Source organism: Narcine bancroftii, chromosome 3, assembly GCF_036971445.1.
Source record: "Narcine bancroftii isolate sNarBan1 chromosome 3, sNarBan1.hap1, whole genome shotgun sequence".
Lineage (NCBI taxonomy): Eukaryota > Metazoa > Chordata > Chondrichthyes > Torpediniformes > Narcinidae > Narcine > Narcine bancroftii.
Genome location: NC_091471.1, coordinates 281,454,766 through 281,475,479, shown reverse-complemented (window position 1 = coordinate 281,475,479; position 20,714 = coordinate 281,454,766). Strand labels below are relative to the sequence as shown.

The 20,714-nt window shown below is 43.6% G+C and overlaps 1 protein-coding gene across 1 annotated transcript in view; it reads right to left on the bottom strand.

Moving 5' to 3' along the window:
* The window catches only part of ints1 (integrator complex subunit 1), a 160,316-nt gene that overhangs the window by 83,866 nt on the left and 55,736 nt on the right, over positions 1-20,714 (bottom strand). Inside the window, exons 18-23 of the mRNA XM_069928346.1 lie at positions 18,764-18,824; positions 15,097-15,294; positions 14,344-14,473; positions 11,510-11,689; positions 7,086-7,235; positions 2,181-2,366 (exon numbers count right to left, since the gene is read on the bottom strand). Coding sequence (XP_069784447.1) covers positions 2,181-2,366; positions 7,086-7,235; positions 11,510-11,689; positions 14,344-14,473; positions 15,097-15,294; positions 18,764-18,824 — 905 coding nt within the window. The remainder of the gene's footprint in view (positions 1-2,180; positions 2,367-7,085; positions 7,236-11,509; positions 11,690-14,343; positions 14,474-15,096; positions 15,295-18,763; positions 18,825-20,714) is intronic.

Below are 20,714 nucleotides of genomic sequence, written 5' to 3'. Positions count from 1 at the left end.
CTGGAGACACACTGGAGATTCAGAATCATCACTCTTTTGTACAGTCCCGTGCTCAACATCACCCCACCTTCATTTACCTTCTTCCAATCAGAATCCCAATACATTACAACATTCTCCTTCTCCCTTCCATCAATCCAGGTATCATTCAGTTCCTCCCTCTTCATACATCGCATATTATGTTAATTAGTTCATTCCCTCCTTAGGGGCGTCTAAGTTAATATTCATGTCTCTATTAAGTAAGCTCAGTACTAGCTATAGACTACCTTAGATCACTGTACCATCCTTGCATCCTTGGGGCTCCTGATAAGAAGAGGCCTACTAGCTAGTTTTGTCTGTTTTCAAGCTCCCATCTACATTCTTTGCATTCCATCCCTTTTCACAGAATGGTGCGAGTTTAATCATCTTCAACCATATTTCACATCTTCAATAAGGTTCCGCATGGGAGGTTAGTTAGGAAGGCTAAGTCCTTGGGTATTAATTTGGGGATAGTCAAATGGATTCAACAGTGGCTGGAAGGAAGATGCCAGAGAGTAATAGTAGATAATTAATTGTTTGTTGGGATGGAGGCTGGTGACAAGCAGTGTACCTCAGGGTTCGGTATTGAGACCATTGCTGTTTGTCATATATATTAATGATCTGGAGGATGGGGCGGTAAATTGGATTAGTAAATATGCAGATGATACTAAAATAGGGGGAATTGTGGATGATGAAGAGGGTTTTCATAGATTGCAGAGGGATTTAAACTGCTTAGAGGAGTGGGCAGAAAGATGGAGTTTAATGCTGATAAGTGTGAGGTGCTTCATTTTGGAAAGAATAATCAAAGCAAGACATATATGGTAAATGGGAGGGCATTGAAGAATGCAGTGGAGCAGGAAGATCTAGGAATAACGGTGCATTGTTCCCTGAAGGTAGAAGCGCATGTGGATAGGGTGGTGAAGAAGGACTTTAGTATGCTTGCCTATATAAATCAGCGCATAGAATATAGGAGTTGGGAAGTAATGATGAAACTGTACAAGGCATTGGTGAGGCCAAATTTAGAGTGCAGTTCTGGACACAGATTTATAGGAAGGATATTAACAAGAGAGAGTGCAGAGAAGATTTACAAAAATGTTGCCTGGGTTTCAGCATCTGGAATACAAGGAGAGATTGAGCAAATTAGGTCTTTATTCCTTGGAACGTAAAAGGCTGAGAGGGGATTTGATAGAGGTGTTTAAGATAATGAGAGGGTTAGATAGAGTTGATGTGGAAAGGCTTTTCCCATTGAGAGTAGGGTTGAGAGTTGACGGGCAAAGGTTTAGGAGTAACATGAGGGGGAACTTCTTTACTCAGAGAGTGGTTACTGTGTGGAATGGGTTTCTGGGAAAGATGGTGGAGGCAGGGTCAATTTTGTAATTTACGAAAGAGTTGTTTAAGTATATGGATGGGAGGGGGATGGAGGGATAAGGGGAGAGTGCTGGTAAGTGGGATTAGAGGAGGGTACTTGGATCAGTGTGGACTAGAAGGGCCAAATTGGCCTGTTTCTGTGCTGTAATTGTTATATGGTCATATATAATTGTGCTACTTTGAATTACAATAATGGAAATACGTCAGGGTATTTGAATAACTGGATATGGTTCTAGAATGACCAAGGATTGAAAAGACATTACACAAATACACACATTTTGTTGAATTGATCACATGGGAGTATTTGGGTTGCATGGGCTCGTGGGCCGGAGGGGTTTTGCCTTTCTACATTTAAAGAAAATCATTGCAGGAAGTATATTGGCACATTCATGCTCTCACCTCTCCATTAAATGCATATTCTGTATTATTTTAACCATATAATGGAACATAAGCTGCACCAGTTTATCTGCTCCTTACAAAATTCAAGCATGCATCACCTCACTGCCACATACTCGCAAAAAACACAACGCTGGAGAAACTCAGCTGGTCAAACAGTATAGCAAAGATAAAGATAAAATTACATAACTGATATTTTGGGGTGAGGTATTGATGAAGGGCTCAAACCCAAAATGTCAGTTATGTATCTTTATCTATGCTATACAAAAGATAGTTTGACCTGCAGAGTTTCTCCAGTGTGGTATTTTTACTTTTCAAATTGGTGTTCATTTACTTCATTAATGGTGACCAAGGGGCCTTTGTTCATGCAGTGAGACTGTTAGGACCCCTATAATGCTCACCTGTTGCAGTGCCAAGGATGTCATCTTACAGACACTGCAGAATAAAGGCAGTTTGGGAAGATCCCGCAACAGCCACTGATATCCAGGGAGCGGCTCACCGTCGCTCGAATCCTCCTCCATCATCTGGTCCCTCTCCTCCACGTCCCGCAGACTACTCTCAGAGTCAGTCAGCACCAGGGACAAGCCCTGCAGGAAAGGGAAGGGTTAAATAGTCATGTCACGTCAGATCCCCAACACAAGAAGAAAGTAACGGCAAAATGTTTATTTACTATAGAAGAGCCTGGTTTAGAGGGTACAAGCTAGAGAAAACTTGGGTTGTCTTCTCTGGAACATCAGATGCTAAAGAGGTGACTTAAGGTATTAAAGGTTACGGAGAGAAGGCGGGGACGGGGTACTGAACTTTGAGATCAGCCATGATCTCGTTGAATGGCGGAGCAGGCTCGAAGGGTCGAATGACCTACTCCTGCTCCTATCTTCTATGTTTCTATGACTTGACAGGTGTATAAAATCAAGAGACACCAATAGGGTGGACAGCCAGGATCTTTTCCCCAGGGCAAAAGTGTCACACACTACAGGACCCATGTTTAAGGTAAAGGGGAGGAAGCTTAAGGGAGATGTGTGGGCAAGTATTTTATCAGAGAGTGGTGGGTGCCTTGAATGGGCTGCAATGAGTAGTGATGGAAACAGATACATTCAAGAGGCTTCTGGACAGACACATGAATATGAAGGTGATGGAGTGAGATCCAATTGATGCAAGCAGTAGAGTTTTAGTTTGATTTCAACATCATGTTCAGCAATGTGGGCCGAAGGGCCTACTGAATAATGTACTCTTCAGCGTTCCATGCTTTGCCAAATCAATGCAGAAGATACCTGGCCCATCTCTCATCAGCCTCTCTACATCCCTCCCCTCTTGACATTGTGAGGATCATGAATCACTGGCCACTCTAAGTCTTTAAATGAGGCAAATAAAAGTGAAGGGATATGGGAGGATGCTTCATGCCACAGCCAAACAATCCACTCAAACTTCCTATCAACAACTATCTGCTGGAGAAACGCAGCATCAGTCGGAGAAAGGAACTGGGGACATTTTGGGTCAGAAACTGTCATCTTGTCTGGGTTCCAGCCTGAAACATCAACCGTTCTTTCTCTCATTGCTGATGCTGCTCCACCCACTGCGTTCCTCCGGCAGATTGCTCGTTGCTCCAGATTCCAGTACCTGCAGTGTCCTGTCTTTCTTTATACTTCCTATCTAATCCAATTGCCTCCTATTTCTTCTACCTTTGTGTCCATTGTTCAGGAAATGGTCACAATGTGCAGGAAGCTGTTCTGGGTAACAGGTGCCTTGACCCTCGCTGTCCACCAGCCTTCACCGTCATTACATTTCAGCATAATCTCAAAAACGTGCATTGCTATCCCCTACTTTTACCTTAAATGTCCTTGGTGTGATCATTAAAATTGCAGCTATAAAAATATTGTGGGTGTCTGAGTTGAACAAAGAATATCTTACAGTAAGCGACTCAGCTGCTCACACTCCAAAACCATTCTATCAGGCACAAATCAGCAAAGAGATGAATTTCCTGCACTAGCTGGGAGGAGTGCAGCTCCTGCAACACTCAATTAGCTCAGCAACCTTCAGGTAAATGACCCTCAAAGAACTACCACCATACACTGGCTATAACGTTAATAAGAGGCACTGCCTCAGCCCACAACGCCATGACTTCTTCCACCCATACGGACAAAAACAAAAGGCCTTGCAAGTTCCCTTCTGAGTTACACCCCAGCTTGATTGGGAACACATCCCTTCAGCTTGGTCTTTGATCTCTTTACTCAACACAAGAAAACAGGACCCTCATCATTTATTCTGATCGTTGACTGATCTGTGCAGCCCTCTACTCTTCATTTCTCAATCTTTCAAATATTTATCCATCTCTGCCAAAGTATTTCTAATGATCAAGCTTCTAACATCCTCAGGCAAAAGAATTCCAGAGATCCACTCCTGTCTGAGAGATGAAAGTTCGAATGAACCTCAGTTTTAAATGAGCGCATCCTCGTCTTGTAGCCTCTGCTTTCTAAGGAGTCTGAGGAGATTTAGTATGTCGTTGGATATCATATCGAACTTCTGCAGCCACAAGAAGGCAGCCAACATCATAAAGGACCCGCACCACTTTGATCACAATCTTTTTTCACTGCTACTTTTGAACTTCTAACCTGTTTAAATTTATTTATCATCCATTTGTAACAGTACAACCTGATGAAACAGGTGATGAGTCATCACTGTGGGTGATGATTGTGGGTCCACGGTGCAAACAAAAGTGAAAACACATACATAACACACAAATAGACAAACGATACACAAACACAGAAATGACATGCATGACATATATCTGATAATATATTAAAAATAAATATTATTAATAAATGGTAGAGTCATGGGGAATTGTTTTAGCAGGTTCAGTAGTCATTCAGCAGTCTCACTGCCCGTGGGAAGAAGTTCTTCCTCAGATTGGTGGATCTGCCTCTAGTACTTCTGTTTCCTGATGGGAGTAGCTGGAAGATGCTGTGTGCAGGGTGGTAGAGGTGCTTACAGATTCTCCAAGCTCTCTTTAAACAACAATGCCAGTAAATCACATCAATGGGTGGGGGGTGGGTCCTCTCTAATCCTCTCTGCCATTTTTATGGTCCCGTCGATTATCCTCCAATCTGATGCTTTTCTCCCATACCTCACCGTGATACATCCCGCCAGGATGCTCTTGATAAGAGTTCCTGTAGCAAGGGTTCTAAGACAGCTGCTGCACCTTCCTGACAAGTGAGGAGGAGATGTGTCCAGGATAGGTCACTTTGTAAGTGGACTCCGAGGAACTTGGTTCTCTCCACTACCAAGCTATTAATGAGTAGTGAAGGGTGGCCATCTCTGGTCTTCCTAGTCCATAATCATCTCATTTGTATTGTCAAGTTGAGATTTGAAATTTTCCATATTTTCTTTGTATTGCGACTCATCATTGTTGCTGATGAGGTCAACTACTGTCATGTCATCTGCAAAATTGGTAACTGTTGGGAGTTGGATCTGGCATTGCAGCCATGGATCAGTAGTGGGCTGAGTATGTAGACCTAAGGTGTCTCTGTACCCCCCCTCCCCGCCACCAGCCACATCCTGATCTCCGTGAACTGACTTGGTCAGTTTGAGTCAAAAGTCTGTTTGCCAGAGTTAACAGGCCGGATATGTGGTCCAAGTTTCCAAGGTGGGGTTGAGGAGCAGCCTTGTACACATCAGGGCTGTGTACACTTGGTATTCTCTCCTCTAGTGACGAAGTTGACATGCTGTTGAAACCATGGTAGAATAATTTTCAGGTTGGCACAGTTGAATTCGTCAGCTACAATCATGCATTTATCAGGGGTGGGTGTGTCTGGGCTTTGCAGATAGCACCTTAAAGCTTCTTCATGGCTTCACCCTCATTCACCGAAGGCGGAACATAGACTGCAGCAATTAGTGTGTCCGAGAATTCCTTGGGCAGGTAAAAGCGTCTGCATTTCACCATCAGGTCCTCTATCTCTGCTGAGCAGAAAGTCTTTACAACTGATACATTGGGCACCAGCTCTCAATGATGTAAATGCACAGACCCCTTCCTAGAGTCTTGCCAGAAGCAGCACCATCTATATCTGCCCTGAGAAACTGGATCGCTGAATCTGGAATGGCGTCCTGGAGCCACGTTTCTCAAATCACTAGGGCATAGCAGCCCTACAGTTCTTCCTCGTTCATATGGAGTCTCAGGTGACCCAATTTCTTCTCTAGCAATTTTACAGTTGGAAGTAATTCTTTGTCTAACTCCAATGCCGGCCAGCTTCTCTCTTCCTGCACACTACTTCCCTTGCATATCCAGTTGTCTCTCTTTCTCATCTCCAGTGACCTGCTCCATGGTTTACTGCAGTCTGGCTCTCTTGCTTCAGCAAGTTAAAACAGCTCAATGGCTTATCAGTCCGATCCTCTGGTTTGAAATTCCATGCCGTATTTCTAATTTCCTTTATTGTATCACGATCGTCCACAAAACGTGCGGGGTAGGGGGATTTGACCATTATATGGAGGAGCCGCTGCAACCAATTTCCAAAAATTTAAGGTGAGTGGAGGAAAGTTTAGAGATGTCAGAGCCAAGTTTTGTTTTTAACTGGTGAGCACCTGGAGGCTGATACAATAAGGACATTCAAAAGACTCTTAAATAGGCACTTGGATGCAAGAGAGAGAGAAAAAAAATCAGAGTTATGGGCTGTAAGGGAGGGAAGGGTAGATTGGAGTAGGTTTATGTAGATTGGTACCACATTGTAGGTTGAAGGGCGTGTACTGTGCTGTAATGTTCTATGCAGAAGCCTGATGACCAGCTGCTCGCACTTCAAAACCATTCTTACCAACAGCTAGCGGCCTCTTGAACCTCCCCATGTTACACCAATCATCGGCCACTCCAAAAGCACAAAATGATTGATGGTCTACACTATAGCAGGTCACTTTTTTTTGGCATGAGGATGACTGTAAGTATTTATTATCTACCTCTCCCATATATTTATTGTCCTTTTAATTTTATTACATTTACTACTATGGTGTTTTATTACAAATACCTGCTTAGTTGCAGCAAGTAAGAAATTTGGGGCAAATGTACGTTTCAATGTATCTGACAATAAACTCAAGATTATTAACTGTGCCCCTCTGTTCGTGACAGTCTTAACGATGAAATGAACTCTCACCGTGACAGTATCCTCAATTTCAAAAAACTACAGTGGATTTTGAGGGTACCTAATCACAGACTCCTTAAAGGGAACAAGGCATAAGCATTTAAATGCCTTGTTAAATAATGCCTGTGAATAATACCTGACCTGTCTCAACAAAGAAAAAGAATAAGTTCAGAAAATGCAACATACCTTCATGGCCAGAACACGAGAGGCTACCTGTGGAGAACTCAAGCGCCTCAAGAAGTAATCCAGCACTTCACAAGTGGTCTGCTCATCGGCTTTGGTACCCAACAGAAGGTCCTGCAGGCGGCCCAGGAGTTGCCGCTGCTTCTGTTGTCTCTGTAATTGAGATAAAAGAACACTTCAAATCAGGAAGCACTTCAGATACTTGGTAAGCACCCCGGTGCCACTAATGAAAAGGCTCTGCTCCATCACGACTATGACTTTCCGAAATGTTGGTTATGTATCTTTATCTTTGCTATATAAACTATATTGTTTGACCTGCTGACACCAAACTGAAATCTAGAGATAGTAGAGGGGAAAGGCAAACACAGTTGACTCAAATAAGAATGTAAGATGCAGCTGCTCCATCAAAAGACAACTAGTTTTACAAACCTCAGGAAAATCTCTTATTTCCAGAGCTTGAAAAATGAAAAAGGCCTGGACATTGTAGGACCCTGGGGAGTGCTGTTGAACCGACTTCAAGGGCAGTTCCTTGTAAGCTGCGACACGCAAGTGAAGAAGGTGCCAGGTACATTTGCCCTTATTGACTGTGCCTTGAATACAAGAACTGGGACATCACATTAAGAGTTGCACAAAAGCTGGTTAGACCTTACTTGCAGTCATATGTACAGTTCTGGCCACCAGACTCTCAGAAGGATGTGATTAAGGTCAGAAGGTGAAGTGCAGAAATTTTTTTACCCTGAGCCAGCTATGAGGCTGTTGAAGCTCCCAATATTAGTCTGACCATAAACTACTCCAGGACAACCAAATAACTGTCAGTACAATAGAAACATCACCTTTTTTTATTACTAACTGCAAGTATGAATATTTATTTATCCTTTTATATCCATTATCTTTTTTGTTTCATCACACATTGTGGTAATCTGCACTACTGTTGGTCCATCTGTGTACCTGTATGGCTGCAACAAGTAAGAAATTTAGTGCGTAACCATATAACAATTACAGTATGGAAACAGGCCATGTTGGCCCTTCCTGTACAATGTCTATGACAATAGACTTATCGTATCATGTTAAATCTTAAAAGATTCACAAGCTGTTGGCTGGACTGGAGGGATTGAGCTATAATGTAACTAAAGATTGGAAAGTTGGATCTATTTTCCCAGGAGCAAAAGAGGCTGAGGGGTTAAAGGTTTATAAAATCTTTAATAGGGCAGATAAGACAGATCGGGCAAGCGGTCAGATTTTTCCCCAGGATAGGGCTGTCTAAAACTAGAGGGCATAGATTTAAGGTGAGAAAGGTGGGGGGAAAAGATTTAAAGATCTGAGAGGTAGATTTTTCCACACAGAGGGTGGTAGGTTTTTGGAACGAGCTGCCAAACGAAGAGGTATAGGCAAGTACAATTAAAACATTTCAAAGACATTTGAGCAGGTGGATGGATTGGAAAGGTTGAGTAGGACTTGGGCTGGCTTTTACGTTTATCGTCGATAAACTGTATCACAGTGGAAATAGGGCTCATTGCCAACATTCTCTTTCTCCCGAGACAGTTCTGTTAAAGAGAGGTGCAGCACAGAAGCAGGCCCATCGGACCATCCAGTCTGGGCTGACCCATTTACATTCATCCTACACCAATCACCTTTATTTTTTTTTGTTCTTTCCACGCACTCATCAACCCCAGAATCTGTAATACTCCTACACACTAGTTGAAATTTACAGTGGCCAATCCAGGATGAGGGAGGAAATGGAGCACTCAGATGAAACCCATGCTTTCAAGGGGAGAAATCCTCATCGAAAGCGCTGGAGGTCAGGATCAAACATGGGTCTACAGCGCTGTGAAGATGTGCTGCACCACTGAGTTCAGCTTCCACTCCAGGTGTGAGGACAAACTCCAGGCTCCCAATGCCATTACTGGAGGCACCAACTACCGAGATCAGTGAGCAGAAAAGATCTCACAGCTCTTTCAAGACTGAGGGAGCACTGTCCGTGGGAAATATTTAAAGCCCAACGGCATTGTTAAAGCAGGATGTCCTTTTCCCTTGCGTTTTCACATTGGACGTCTCGCTATGTGTAAGTTGGCCGACATGCTCTATCCGTTGTGCAGTGGTCCCATTTCAACATTCCTTCTCACAGCTGGTGCTTCAGGAGATCCTGAGGATATAAATGTTCACTGCGCAGTGGCTTCTGAGTGCACTGTAGTAAACTGCTCCAAAAGCACCTCCCAAGTCAGCGACCTTCACTGTCAAGCTTATTATCATCTGATTGTACAAGCACCACTTGACAAAACAGTGTTCTCCGATCCTCGGTGCAAAACACGCAGACACACAACCAGACAAAACACGCACACACCAAACTAATACACATGCAGGTCAAGTATTCATTTATACAAATAAATAAATAGATTTTGCTTTGTGAATATGAGAGTCCCGGATGGCTAATGTGAATTGCTGCTTTGGTCATTCAGCATTCTCACAGCTCGTGGGAAGAAGTTGTTCCTCAGCCTGCTGGTGCTGGCCCCGATACTCCTGTATCCCTTTCTGGCAGGAGGAGCTGAAAGATGATGAGTGCAGGGCAGAAGGGACCCTCAATAATTCTGTGCACCCTCTTTAGGGAACGATCCCGGTAGATCACGTCGATGGATGGGGGGTGGGGGTGGGGGTGGGGGGGGTTCAAAGAAAGGAGACTCCAGTGATCTTCTCTGTTGCTCTTATGGTCCTGTAGATACTGCCAGGAGGACTTCAGATCCCAATTGCTCACCATCATTGGAAACTCATCTCAGTCAATGGATCTAAATTCTCTCGGGCAGTATCAAGGCAAGGACCAGGGATACTCTTCCCCCTTCTCTGATTTTGATTCCACACAAATTCTGATCTCATAAGTAAAAACACAAGGTTGGAGAAACTCGGCAGGTCAAACAATGTACTTTATATAGTGAAGATAAAGGTACAAAACCAATGTTTTGGGGCTTGATCCCTTCGTCAAGACATGGACAAAATGTAGGCAGACACCCGAACAAAATAGGGGGGGAGGGGGGAGAGCACAGGCAGAAGGTAAGAGATGGATATGGGAGGGAGGGCACACCAGCAAACAAGGGGAGGGGTATGGTTCTGTGAATGAAGAGGGAAGGGGGTGGAGAACCAGAGGGATAGGGGAGAGAAGGAGAGCAGGAGAAGACAGGCATAAACCGGAGGTTAATGTTAATGCCATCTGGTTGGAGAGAGCCTAGATGGAAAATTAGGTGTTTCTCCTCCAATTTAAAGATGATCTTGAAATAAAACACTAAAATCTATAGACATCACAGTTGAAGTGAAAACACAAAGCTGGAGAAACTCAGCTGGTCAAACAATCTCCTTTGTATAGCAAAGGTAAAAATACATAACAGATGTTTCGGGCTTGAGCCCTTCATCAAGGCAGGCATCTGAACAAAAGAGTGGGGGGTTGGGGAGAGGTGTGGTTGCAAAGGCAAGGGGTGATAAGTGGAGTAGGGAGGGAAGGGACAGCAGGGATCAAGGGGAGGAGGGATGGCTGGGTGAAGAGAAGAGCTGTGTGCAAGCCAGAAGCTCCTCCCTTTTATTACAGGTGGTCTTGATTTGACAGCTGTCAAAGTAGTCATGGGAGTTGGTAGGTTTTTAAAAAAAAAATGCCTTTAGAAAACTTGTCTCCCAAGATGGAGACAAAGAAATCAAGAAAGGGGAAGAGTTTCGATGGAGATGGTCAAATTAATTTGTGGTCAGGGAGAACTGATGCAGTCGTCAACGTAGCGGAGGAAGAGTTGAAGGGCCTTGCCCGTTTTGGCTTGCAGCATGGACAGCTCCACAAATTAGAAAAACTGGGAAGCATAGCTGGGACCCATGGTACCCATTCTCTCCATATTCATTTCTCTCAATTCATCTGTCTCTGTTATATCTGTTCCCAAGATGAGGCCTTCGAGTCCAGATCATTCAAAATATCCTCCTCCTTCCAAAAATGTGGCTTCCCCTCTACCACCATATTTGACCTGCTGAGTTTTTCCAGCATTGTGTTTTTACTTCAATCATGGTCTCTACAAACTTTCTTCTTTTACCTCCAGCTTTCCATTATTCTCTCAAGATCCCAGCATCTGCAGGTTTCATATTTGTCTAATATATTTTTGCATTGTGAGCTGAGTTTTTTCAGTAGAAGAACGCTGGGTGAGGACACAAGACAGATCAATCCTACTGTTGTGGGTACAGGACTAACGGAATAGGTGGATTGCATGGGAACACCTTTTCTAGAAGAATGTGGCTCACCATCACCTTCACCATGCCAATTCAAGTTGAAGAAGCACTGGCCTAGCAAGGAACCCCCAGGTCCCAAAGAAAAATAACTGAATCAAGAATACACATGCTGGGTAAACATGATTTTCAGCCATCAACGTCCTGGGGCTATATCCCCAATCAAATGGATGCAGACCTACCTGCCGTTTTTTGGCCCGCTGCTCTTTGCTCTCACCCTCATCTTCCTCTTCTGTGAAGGCCACTTCGTCAGCTGCGTCATGGAGAAGGAATTCACATAGACATTGGACAGGCAGCACGTCCAAGGACCCTTCACTTGACTGTACCAGATCTGCCAACCAGGGCATGGACTGAGATGAAGCCTGGGAGAAAAAGCAAAGAGGAATGAACAGAAAATTAACAGTTTATCTGTGGCTTTTGATTTCAAATATATTTTTTGATTAATATAACATTTCATAGATGCCATAAAATCAGTAACCAAGAATATAGATTCCAGATTACCTGATAAAAAAAGCCAGGAAGTTATCATACTCAAACTTGATAACCAGGAATGTGTTGCCCGAAAGAACAGCAGAAATAGATTACACAAAATTGCTGGAGAAACTCATGCAGTGTTCCTTATGCAGAAATGATTAAGTTACATAACCAATGTTTTGGGCCGGACCATTCGTCAACATATGAGCAAAAAAGCAGGCAGGTTCCATAATAAAATGGAGGGAGGGGAGGGGCAGGGGGAGGAGCACAGGCATATGGGTGGAAGGGCAGAAGAGAAAAAAGCTAGGAAGTGATAAGGGGAGGGGGAAGCTCTCTGGATGGAGAGTGAAGGAGGTGGAGAGCTAGAGGAAAGGAGACATAGGGATGGGGAAGAGAGGGAGACACGGGAGGGGCCTAACAGAAATCAGAAAAGTCATCTGGTTGGAGAATGCCCAGAGGAATATCAGGTACCTCAATGTGTGGGTGAATATACCTTGACGAAGTACTTGGGCCTGAAACAAACGAGGCGTGACCTGCTGAATTTTTCCAGCACTTTAGAATATTAAACCACAAATGATTCAGCTCTACAAGGTATTGGTGAGACCACAATTAGATTATTGTGCGCAGTTCCCTGGGAAGAAATCAATAAATTGGAAAAGGCACAGAGGAGATTCACCAGGATGTTGCTGGAAATGGATAGGTTGAGTTACAGGGACAGGCTGGATCTTTATTCCCGAGAGGGGTGAAGACCCGCAATCTTTTTCCCATGGTAGGTGATTCGAGAACTAGAGGGCAGAGGTTTAAGGTGGGAGGGTAACAATTTAGGAAAGACTCGAGACGCAATTATTTTTCTCTCAGTGGGTATCCACGTCTCAACTGACCTGCTAGAGGACTCTGTAGAAGTGGAACAATAACAATGTTCAAAATACAGATTTATGAATGAGAGGAACTTGGAGAGATAATAACCCAGTGTAGGCAAATGAGATCCGCTTCAATGGTTGGCATGGACTAGTTGGGCTGAAGGGCTTGTTCTATAATTGCATCTGACTTGATAAAAGGAGTTTCTTCAGAATAGGCACAGAAACTTCTTCAAAGCACAAACATCTTGCTGAAGAACTCAAGCCTGAAATGTTGGATATGTTTCTTTATCTTTGCAATATAAAGGGCACTGTTTGATCTGCTGAGTTTCTCCAGTTTTGTGCTTTTATATTTCAACACAGTGTCTGCAGACTTTTGTGTTTCACTTCTCCCCACAAGCATCAATGTTGGGCAAGCGTTTTTCCTACCATCTCCAACATGATCAGAGACTTAAACCTTTGAGGCCGATGTCCAAAGCTCTCAGCCCAAGCAGAGAATTAAAAGCCAACATAAAATAGTAACACCTCATCAGAAGCCTTGCATCCAAACATTTCCAATGCAGCAAATTCTGATAGATTTTACCCTCGGGCAGTGAAATAAACATATGCCGTCCAGATTTAGTACCAAGTGAGATGTTAAATATGTTGTTTTTATTCATCAGGATAGATGTCAGCAATAAAAGAACAGCAGATGCTGTCTCGCCTCTGATTTAGAAGGTCGTGATTTCAATCTGTACTCCCAGGAATTGAGCACATAATCAAGGCCGACACTTCAGCACTATTGCTGCAATGGGAAGGAAATGTACTGTCTTGAGTTGTCGTCTTTGGGATGAAACCTTAAGATGAGCCTGAATATAAATGAACCCTGCTTTGCGAAGGAGCAGGACAGTTGTTTCCAATATTTTGACCTTAATTTATATTTCAACCCCAATAATTAAAGCGTACAATTCCACTGTCGCTTGTAAAGGTGAAGTTGCTTCTGCTTCAGAAGTATTGCAATGGTTGTGAGGTACCTTTGGAGTTGCCAGATTTAAATCATTGCCAAATTCTTTATCCAAACATGCTGAATTATATTTGCATATCTGCATTGCAATCATTTTGTTGGGGCTTTCCTGGAATACACAGTGTAAAACCACAGTCCCTGTCTATATAGCAGAAAGACCAGGCTAATTGTCCCCACAAATTTTCAAAAAATTACCGACTTCCCCTTCAAATATTTCCAATGATGCAGCCTCCACCACTCTCTGGGGCAAGAGAAATCCAGAGATGCACCTCCCTCTGCCACAAGAAGTTCCCTCACTCCACATTTTTAAATTACCACCCCCATTTTGTAACTATGTCCCCTTGTTTGGGATTCTTCCACTCATGTCATGACTTGAACAGCTATTTTTGGGCTGTGGCACACTTTTTTTGTGCATGCTGAGGATGTGAAAGATTTGCTTACATGCTGAAAATGCGCAGATGCTGGGGGTCAAGTGCAGAACAGAACAATGTTGGAGAAATTTAGCAGGTCACGTAGCATCCAATAGGAAGCAAAAGGCAGTCAATGTTTCAGGCATGAACCCAATGTCAGGCATGTGTAAAATCAGGCAGATACCCAAATAAAAACCCAGGGGGGAGGGGGGTGGGTGTGTATGGGGAGGAGGAGAGGTTCCATCTATCTGTAAATATCTCCTGTCACTCACCTGCCTCTGGATGATGTTCAGCAGGAAGTCAGGATGACGGCTCCGGCACAGCAGGTGACCAAGGCGAAGGGACTGATTCAAGCTCTTTAGCTGCTCCAGAACCTGTGGAGGCGGCCGGCGAGGGGGGCCCCTGAAGGAGAAGGAGGGGTCATGTAGTGGGTAAATCAAAAACATATTCACAAAGACCAAACGGCAGAAAAAAAATCTTCCTTTATTTTCTCTATTTTTAAATACCATGGACAGCATCTTATGGACGCTGAAAGACCGGCTGAGTTCTTCCAGCATTAATCACAGCGCCTGCAGACTTTCGTGTTTCACTTAAATATCAGACTACCTAACTCACAGCACTGAGAGAGTGCCTTCTGCAGTCTGCAGATGGTTTATGATCATCTCCTGAAAGGCAATCCAGGATGGGCAATAAATGCCATTATTGCCCCCATCCAATGAAAGAATTAAAAAGTGTAAAGAACACATTGGCATAACTATCCTCAACAGTCCTATTAGGTCAAGGGGAAAAATGATCAGAATTCCCAAATATTGATTTATATCTCATTACTTCCAATTGGAACTGCCCAATCTTATCAGAAATGGGAAGAGCTATAATGCACTCTCAAGTTAAGCAGCCTGCTAGAGCTAGGTTTAGCAACATGAAGGGTAAAAACCAGATGAAAGGGGGTAATTGAGAGGAAGTCACCGAGGAATAAAATTCTCCCCCCCCCCCCACCCAACCTGGTGCTCCTTGCCAACACTCACTGTGGATCAAGGCTGGTCAGCTGTGACAGCAGCAGGCTGTTGCTCTCAGTGATGGTCTGCTTTGTTGATGCAGCGGCCAGGTGACTCTCAAAAGCCAAAATCTCCTGCTTCTCTCTCTGCGACATCTGCAGCTCACGGGTGATCATTTCGTTGCGGGTTTCCTCATCGGTCACTGTGCATTGCGGGTAAGAGAAGTTGCTGAAAGTAATAAAGCAAAAATATTATGAAGAGGTAAACATGATCACGTTACTTTTATGATTCATGACCTCTTTGACATCACGTCCTGCTACATGCGGCACTGTTGCTTTGGCAGATTGTTGAAGAGACGCTAACTGAAATGGAGCAGTTACAGAAGCTTCTCAGGAGGAAGGGCGAGCAGCTGGAGGTGGTTGTGCAGAGTGCTACCAACAACATGGGCAGAAAAATAGAACAAGGTCCTGACGGGTGAATATTGGGAGTTGGACAGAAAGCTAAAAAGCAAGATCTTAAGTGTGAATTATTCTTGGTGCCACGTGCTAGTGAAGGTAGGAATAGGAAAATAGGGCAGATGGATGCATGGCTGGACATGCTGGAGATGCTCAATAGGTCAAGCAGCATCTGTAGGCTGAAAAATAGATTTAACATTTCATGCTAATCCGTTTTCATCAGAACATTTTGATGAGGATCATTGGCTTCTCTCTTCACAGATGCTGCCTGATTTGCTGGGTGTCTTCAACATTTTCTGTCTCTATGCCAGAGATAGGCTGTGTACATTGGCACCAACTGCTAAAATTAAATCATTATCAGAAGTACCAACAAGTTTACATTCATTGTCATCTGATTGTACATATGCGACCCAACAAAAGAGCGCATCTCAACACTACAATGCACACACAAAAACCAATACACAATCATCACACAAATCATCAAAATAAATAGAGATAAATATTTAGGATGATTTACACCATTACATGATACTCTTCATCAATCTCACAGCCCGTGGGAAGGAGTAGTTTCCCAGCCTGGCAGTCCTGATTTTGATACCCTTGTACCTCCTTCTTGATGACAGTAGACCTGTCTTCTATAATTCCTTGAGCCTTATTTAAACATCAGTCCCAGTAAATGTCATTAATAGAGGAAAGGGAGAACCCAGGGATCCTGTATGTTGCTTCAATGTTCCTTTGTATTGACTTCTGCTCTGATGCTTTGTAGCTACCATATGACACAATAATGCAGCCAAACTGGACACTCTCAGTTGTGCCCCTGTGAAATGTGGTCAAGATGGGGGCCGGTAGCCTTGCCCTCCTCAACTTCCTTAGGAAGTGTAAGTGCTGCTGTACCTTCTTGACAAATGAGGTGGTGTTGCAAGAGCACAATAGGTTGCTCTTTATATGCACGCCAAGAAACTTTGTGCTCGATCTTCGACCTCCTGAAGTCCACAATCATCTCCATTGCCTTGTCTACATTGACACTTGGGATGTTATAATTGCACCATTTTGTGAGTCTTCAACCTCCTCTCTGTCATGTGACTGATCATCATTGCTGATGAGGCCAATTACTGTTGTATCATCCACAAATTTGATGCTTCTGTTAGAAATGAATTTAGCAGTGGAGTTGTGAGACATCAGTATGAACAACAGCAGGGTGAGCACACAGCCCTGAGTGCGCTAGTACTCAATGTGATGGGGCTTGAGGTTTTGATGCAAACCCAGACACCCGAATTAAGTTAATGAACAGCAACCTGGTATATGAGGTATCATTCTCCAGGTAGGTTAGGGCAGAGTAGAGGGTGAAGGCGACAGCACCATCTGTGGACCAGTTTGGACGGTAGGCAAACTGGAACGGATCCAATGTTGCTCGGTTACATTTCCTTCCTTCCCTCAGTCGCTCAAATCACTTCACTATTGTAGACATCAGAACCACTTCGTTCGGTTACCGTTGCTCTCTTGGGCACTTGGATGATGTTGGATGTCTTGAAATCTGCGGTGACTGTGGACTGTTGCAGTGAGACGTTGTAGGTCTCCGACAGCTGGGCTGAACTGACCTATGGCCAGGTACGTTGTCTGGACCTGTTGCTTTGTGTGGCTAGGATCTTCCTCACCTCAGCCTCAGCTATGCAGGGCGCCTGTTCTTCAGGGGGAGACTAGGCTTTCTTTGATGTCAGCTTGTTTTATTTTTCCATCAAACGATACGTAGAAAGTATTCAGCCTGTCATGAGGGAGGCATCGTTGTCACTCACCCAAAATGCTAACTTATAGTCAGCTATGGTTTGAGTACTCTGCCGCGTGTGCCTTGCGTTGCTGGTGTCACACAACTGCCCACGGATTCTGTGTGCACCCACACTTTGCCTTCCTAATTGCACAGGAGAGGTTGACCCTTGCTGATCTTAATGCCATCTGATATCATACAGAAATCATACAGAAACTGAACACTGACATCAAATGATCCATTTTAGTGTTTAAGGCCGACCCCTAAATAAAAGGTGATTGGGGAAAGATTTAAAGAGGATCCCAGTGGCAACTTTTCCCACACAGAGGGTGGGTGGTATATGGAATGAGCTGCCAGAGGAAATGCTAGCAGTGGGTACAATTACAATTTAGACACGTACATGAATTTAGAGAGATTAAGGCCAAACAAGCAAATGGGACTAGTTCAGGAAGGTAACTTGACCAGCATGGTTGAATTGGGCCAAAGGGCCTCTTTCTCTGCTGTGTACCTCCATGACACAAGTCCACGTGCCACTTTTCATCTGGTGTTTTCCTTCAAACACCAGATGAAAGCAGTCACTCTGGATCCCCTCACACACAACATCACGCTACACCTGGCTGTGTGGCTAGATACATTTCAAATAATATCTGCAGATTTGCTGATAACACCACCATGGTTGATGGCAGAATCACAGATGGCAATGAGGAAGCGTAAAGGGGGAGATAAATCACAACAATCTTGCACCAAACATTAGCAAAACTAAGAGATGACTGTGGACTTCCAGAAGGAATCAGGAGAAAATAAACCAGTCCTCATCAAGGGGTCATCAGTGGAGAGGTCAAGAACTTCAAAATCCTGGGTGCCAACATCTCCGAGGATCTGTCCTGAAGTCTCCGTGCTAATGGAATCACAAAAAAGGCTCGTCACCGGCTATACTTTGTGAGGTGTTTGAGGAGATTCAGTATGTCACGAAGACTCGTAAACTTCTACAGGTGTACCGTGGAGAGCATTCTGGCTGGTTACCTCACTGTTTGGTATGTAAGGAAAAACTCCACAGGATTGTTAACTCAGCCTGCGATATCACAGGCGCCAGACTTCATTCCATCGAGGACAGTTATAAGAGGCAGTGTCTTAAGAAAGCAGCTTCATCCTCAAAGACCCCCACCACCCCAGGCCATGCCCTCTCCATTGTTATCATCAGATAAAAGGTACAGGAGCCTAAAGACAAGAACTCAGTAGCATAAGGACAGCTTCTTCCATGCTGCCATCAAATTCCTGAATAATCAATTAACCTCAGACACTGCCTTACTTGATCTTTTTTCTTGCACTATTTTATTAATTTTGAAATGCAATTTATATAAATGTTTCAACTGTGATGCTTCCACAAAACAATACATTTTGTAGCATGCGCATGACAATAAAATCTGATTCTGACCTGGGGGGGAGGGGTGCGGTTTAATTCTGTGATAAAGTAACTTACTTTGTCATCACCATTTCCATCAACATCTTGAGGGTAGGGTAACCTTCCCATGCAGCCAGACCTGTTGACAAACACATTTAATCAGCTTTCCTTTCATCATAAAACAACTCAGATACAAATGCTGAGCTATTTCATGCATTATAGAATTCCTCATGCAGTTATTCAATATAACAAAACATTTTTGACACAAAGTCAAATATGAAAATATTATGATAGTTCCTTGATTAATCCTTTTGTCACTCAGGTCTGAGGCATCTTAAAGGTTTTGCGGTCATTCATCTGAAATTCTAACTGTTTCTTTTTCTCCAGATGCTACCTGACTTGCTGAGCGTTTCCAGAATTTTCAATTTTAAATGTCAGGCAGTGGTGGTTAGACACAGAATTCAAGAAATTCAGCTAAGGTAAAGCTTCTAAATTTAGCTCCACACCCCAAACAATTCACCAGCAGGTGTCGAAAGCTCAAAGGCAAATGTGATTGAGCTGGGTACTGAGCAGATTTTGGCAAATCTGCTGTGGCAAAGTTCACATTTATTGTCAAGAGTGCATACATGACATCACATACAACTTTCAGATTCTATTTTCCTATGGGCCAGGCAGAATCTCTAATTACTGGTGACTGTAAACTATACTCAAAGAAAGAATGAACTGTAAACAAGCTGACTGTGAAAATAAAGAAGTACAAATATAGTAACAAATGAAAAGCAAAGTACATGAGTCTCTAATGAGTCTATTGTTCAGGACTCTGATAGTTGAAGAGTAGCAACTATTCCTGAACCTGGAAAGGACGAGTCCTGTGGCACCGTACCTCCTTCCTGATAGCAGCAGTGAGAACAAAGCATGCCTTGGCGATGTGGATCCTTGATGATTGCTGCTGCTCTCCAACAGTGGTGTACTAAGCTGTCCACTACTTTTTGCAGGAATTCCCCCTCAAAGTACTGGTGCCCCCACACCAGGCCACATTGCAGCTGGTCAGCACGCTTGCCACTACACATCTTATAGAAGTTTGCCCCAGTTTCCGATGACATACTGAACCTCTGCAAATTCCTGAGGAAGTAGAGGTGTTGACATGCTTTCTTCACACGATAGTCGTATGTTGAGTCCAGGAAAGGTTCTCCATGATTATAACTTCCAGGAATTTAAAGTTTCTCACCCTCTTTACCTCTGATCACTGAATTATACACCTCTGGTTTTCCTTTCCTCAAGTCTACAATCAGTTCCTTAGACATGGTGACATTGCGTGAGAAGCCCCTTTCACACTTGCCAGTGATCCCAGAAATCAAATGCCAACTAGCCTTTAAATTGGCAACTGTGAAAGCAAAATCTACTCAATGCCGATATGAGATGATGCCATTTCACACTGGGGATTGCCGGTTTCGACCCCTAGTACAATCCCCAGCATCTGCAGACACCGGCGTTGAGATCAGGCAAGTGTGAAACAGGCAATTGCATTGCAGACACTTCCTAGTAAAGGAAGAACAGACCAAACACCAGGTATAAACCCATACAAGTGTGAAAGTGTTCAGTATCCCAGTTCAGAGTGGTCTAGTGTGAAAGGCCAAACCACAATTCCTATCCCGGAACATTGAAAGGCCGATTCACTGGGATGCAAGTGTGAAAAGGGCTAAAGGTTGTTCTGAGCACACCATTGAGCCAAGTTTTCAATCTCCCTCCTGTATGCTGACTCATCACTTAAAAAAAAACACATCCCTCTATGGTGGTATCGTCAGCAAATTTATAAATGGTGTTGTTGAACCGACCAACAGTCACAGGTGTAAAGTGAGTAGAGCAGGGCCTAAGTACACATCTCTGTGGTGCTCCAGGGCTGATGGAGATCTTTTTTTACGAATTCTCATTGAATGTGGTTTGAAGGTCAAGAAATCCTGCATGATGGGTATTGTGGCCTAAGTCTTGGGAGTTTGCTGATCAGTTTTGGGGGAATGATGGCGCTAAA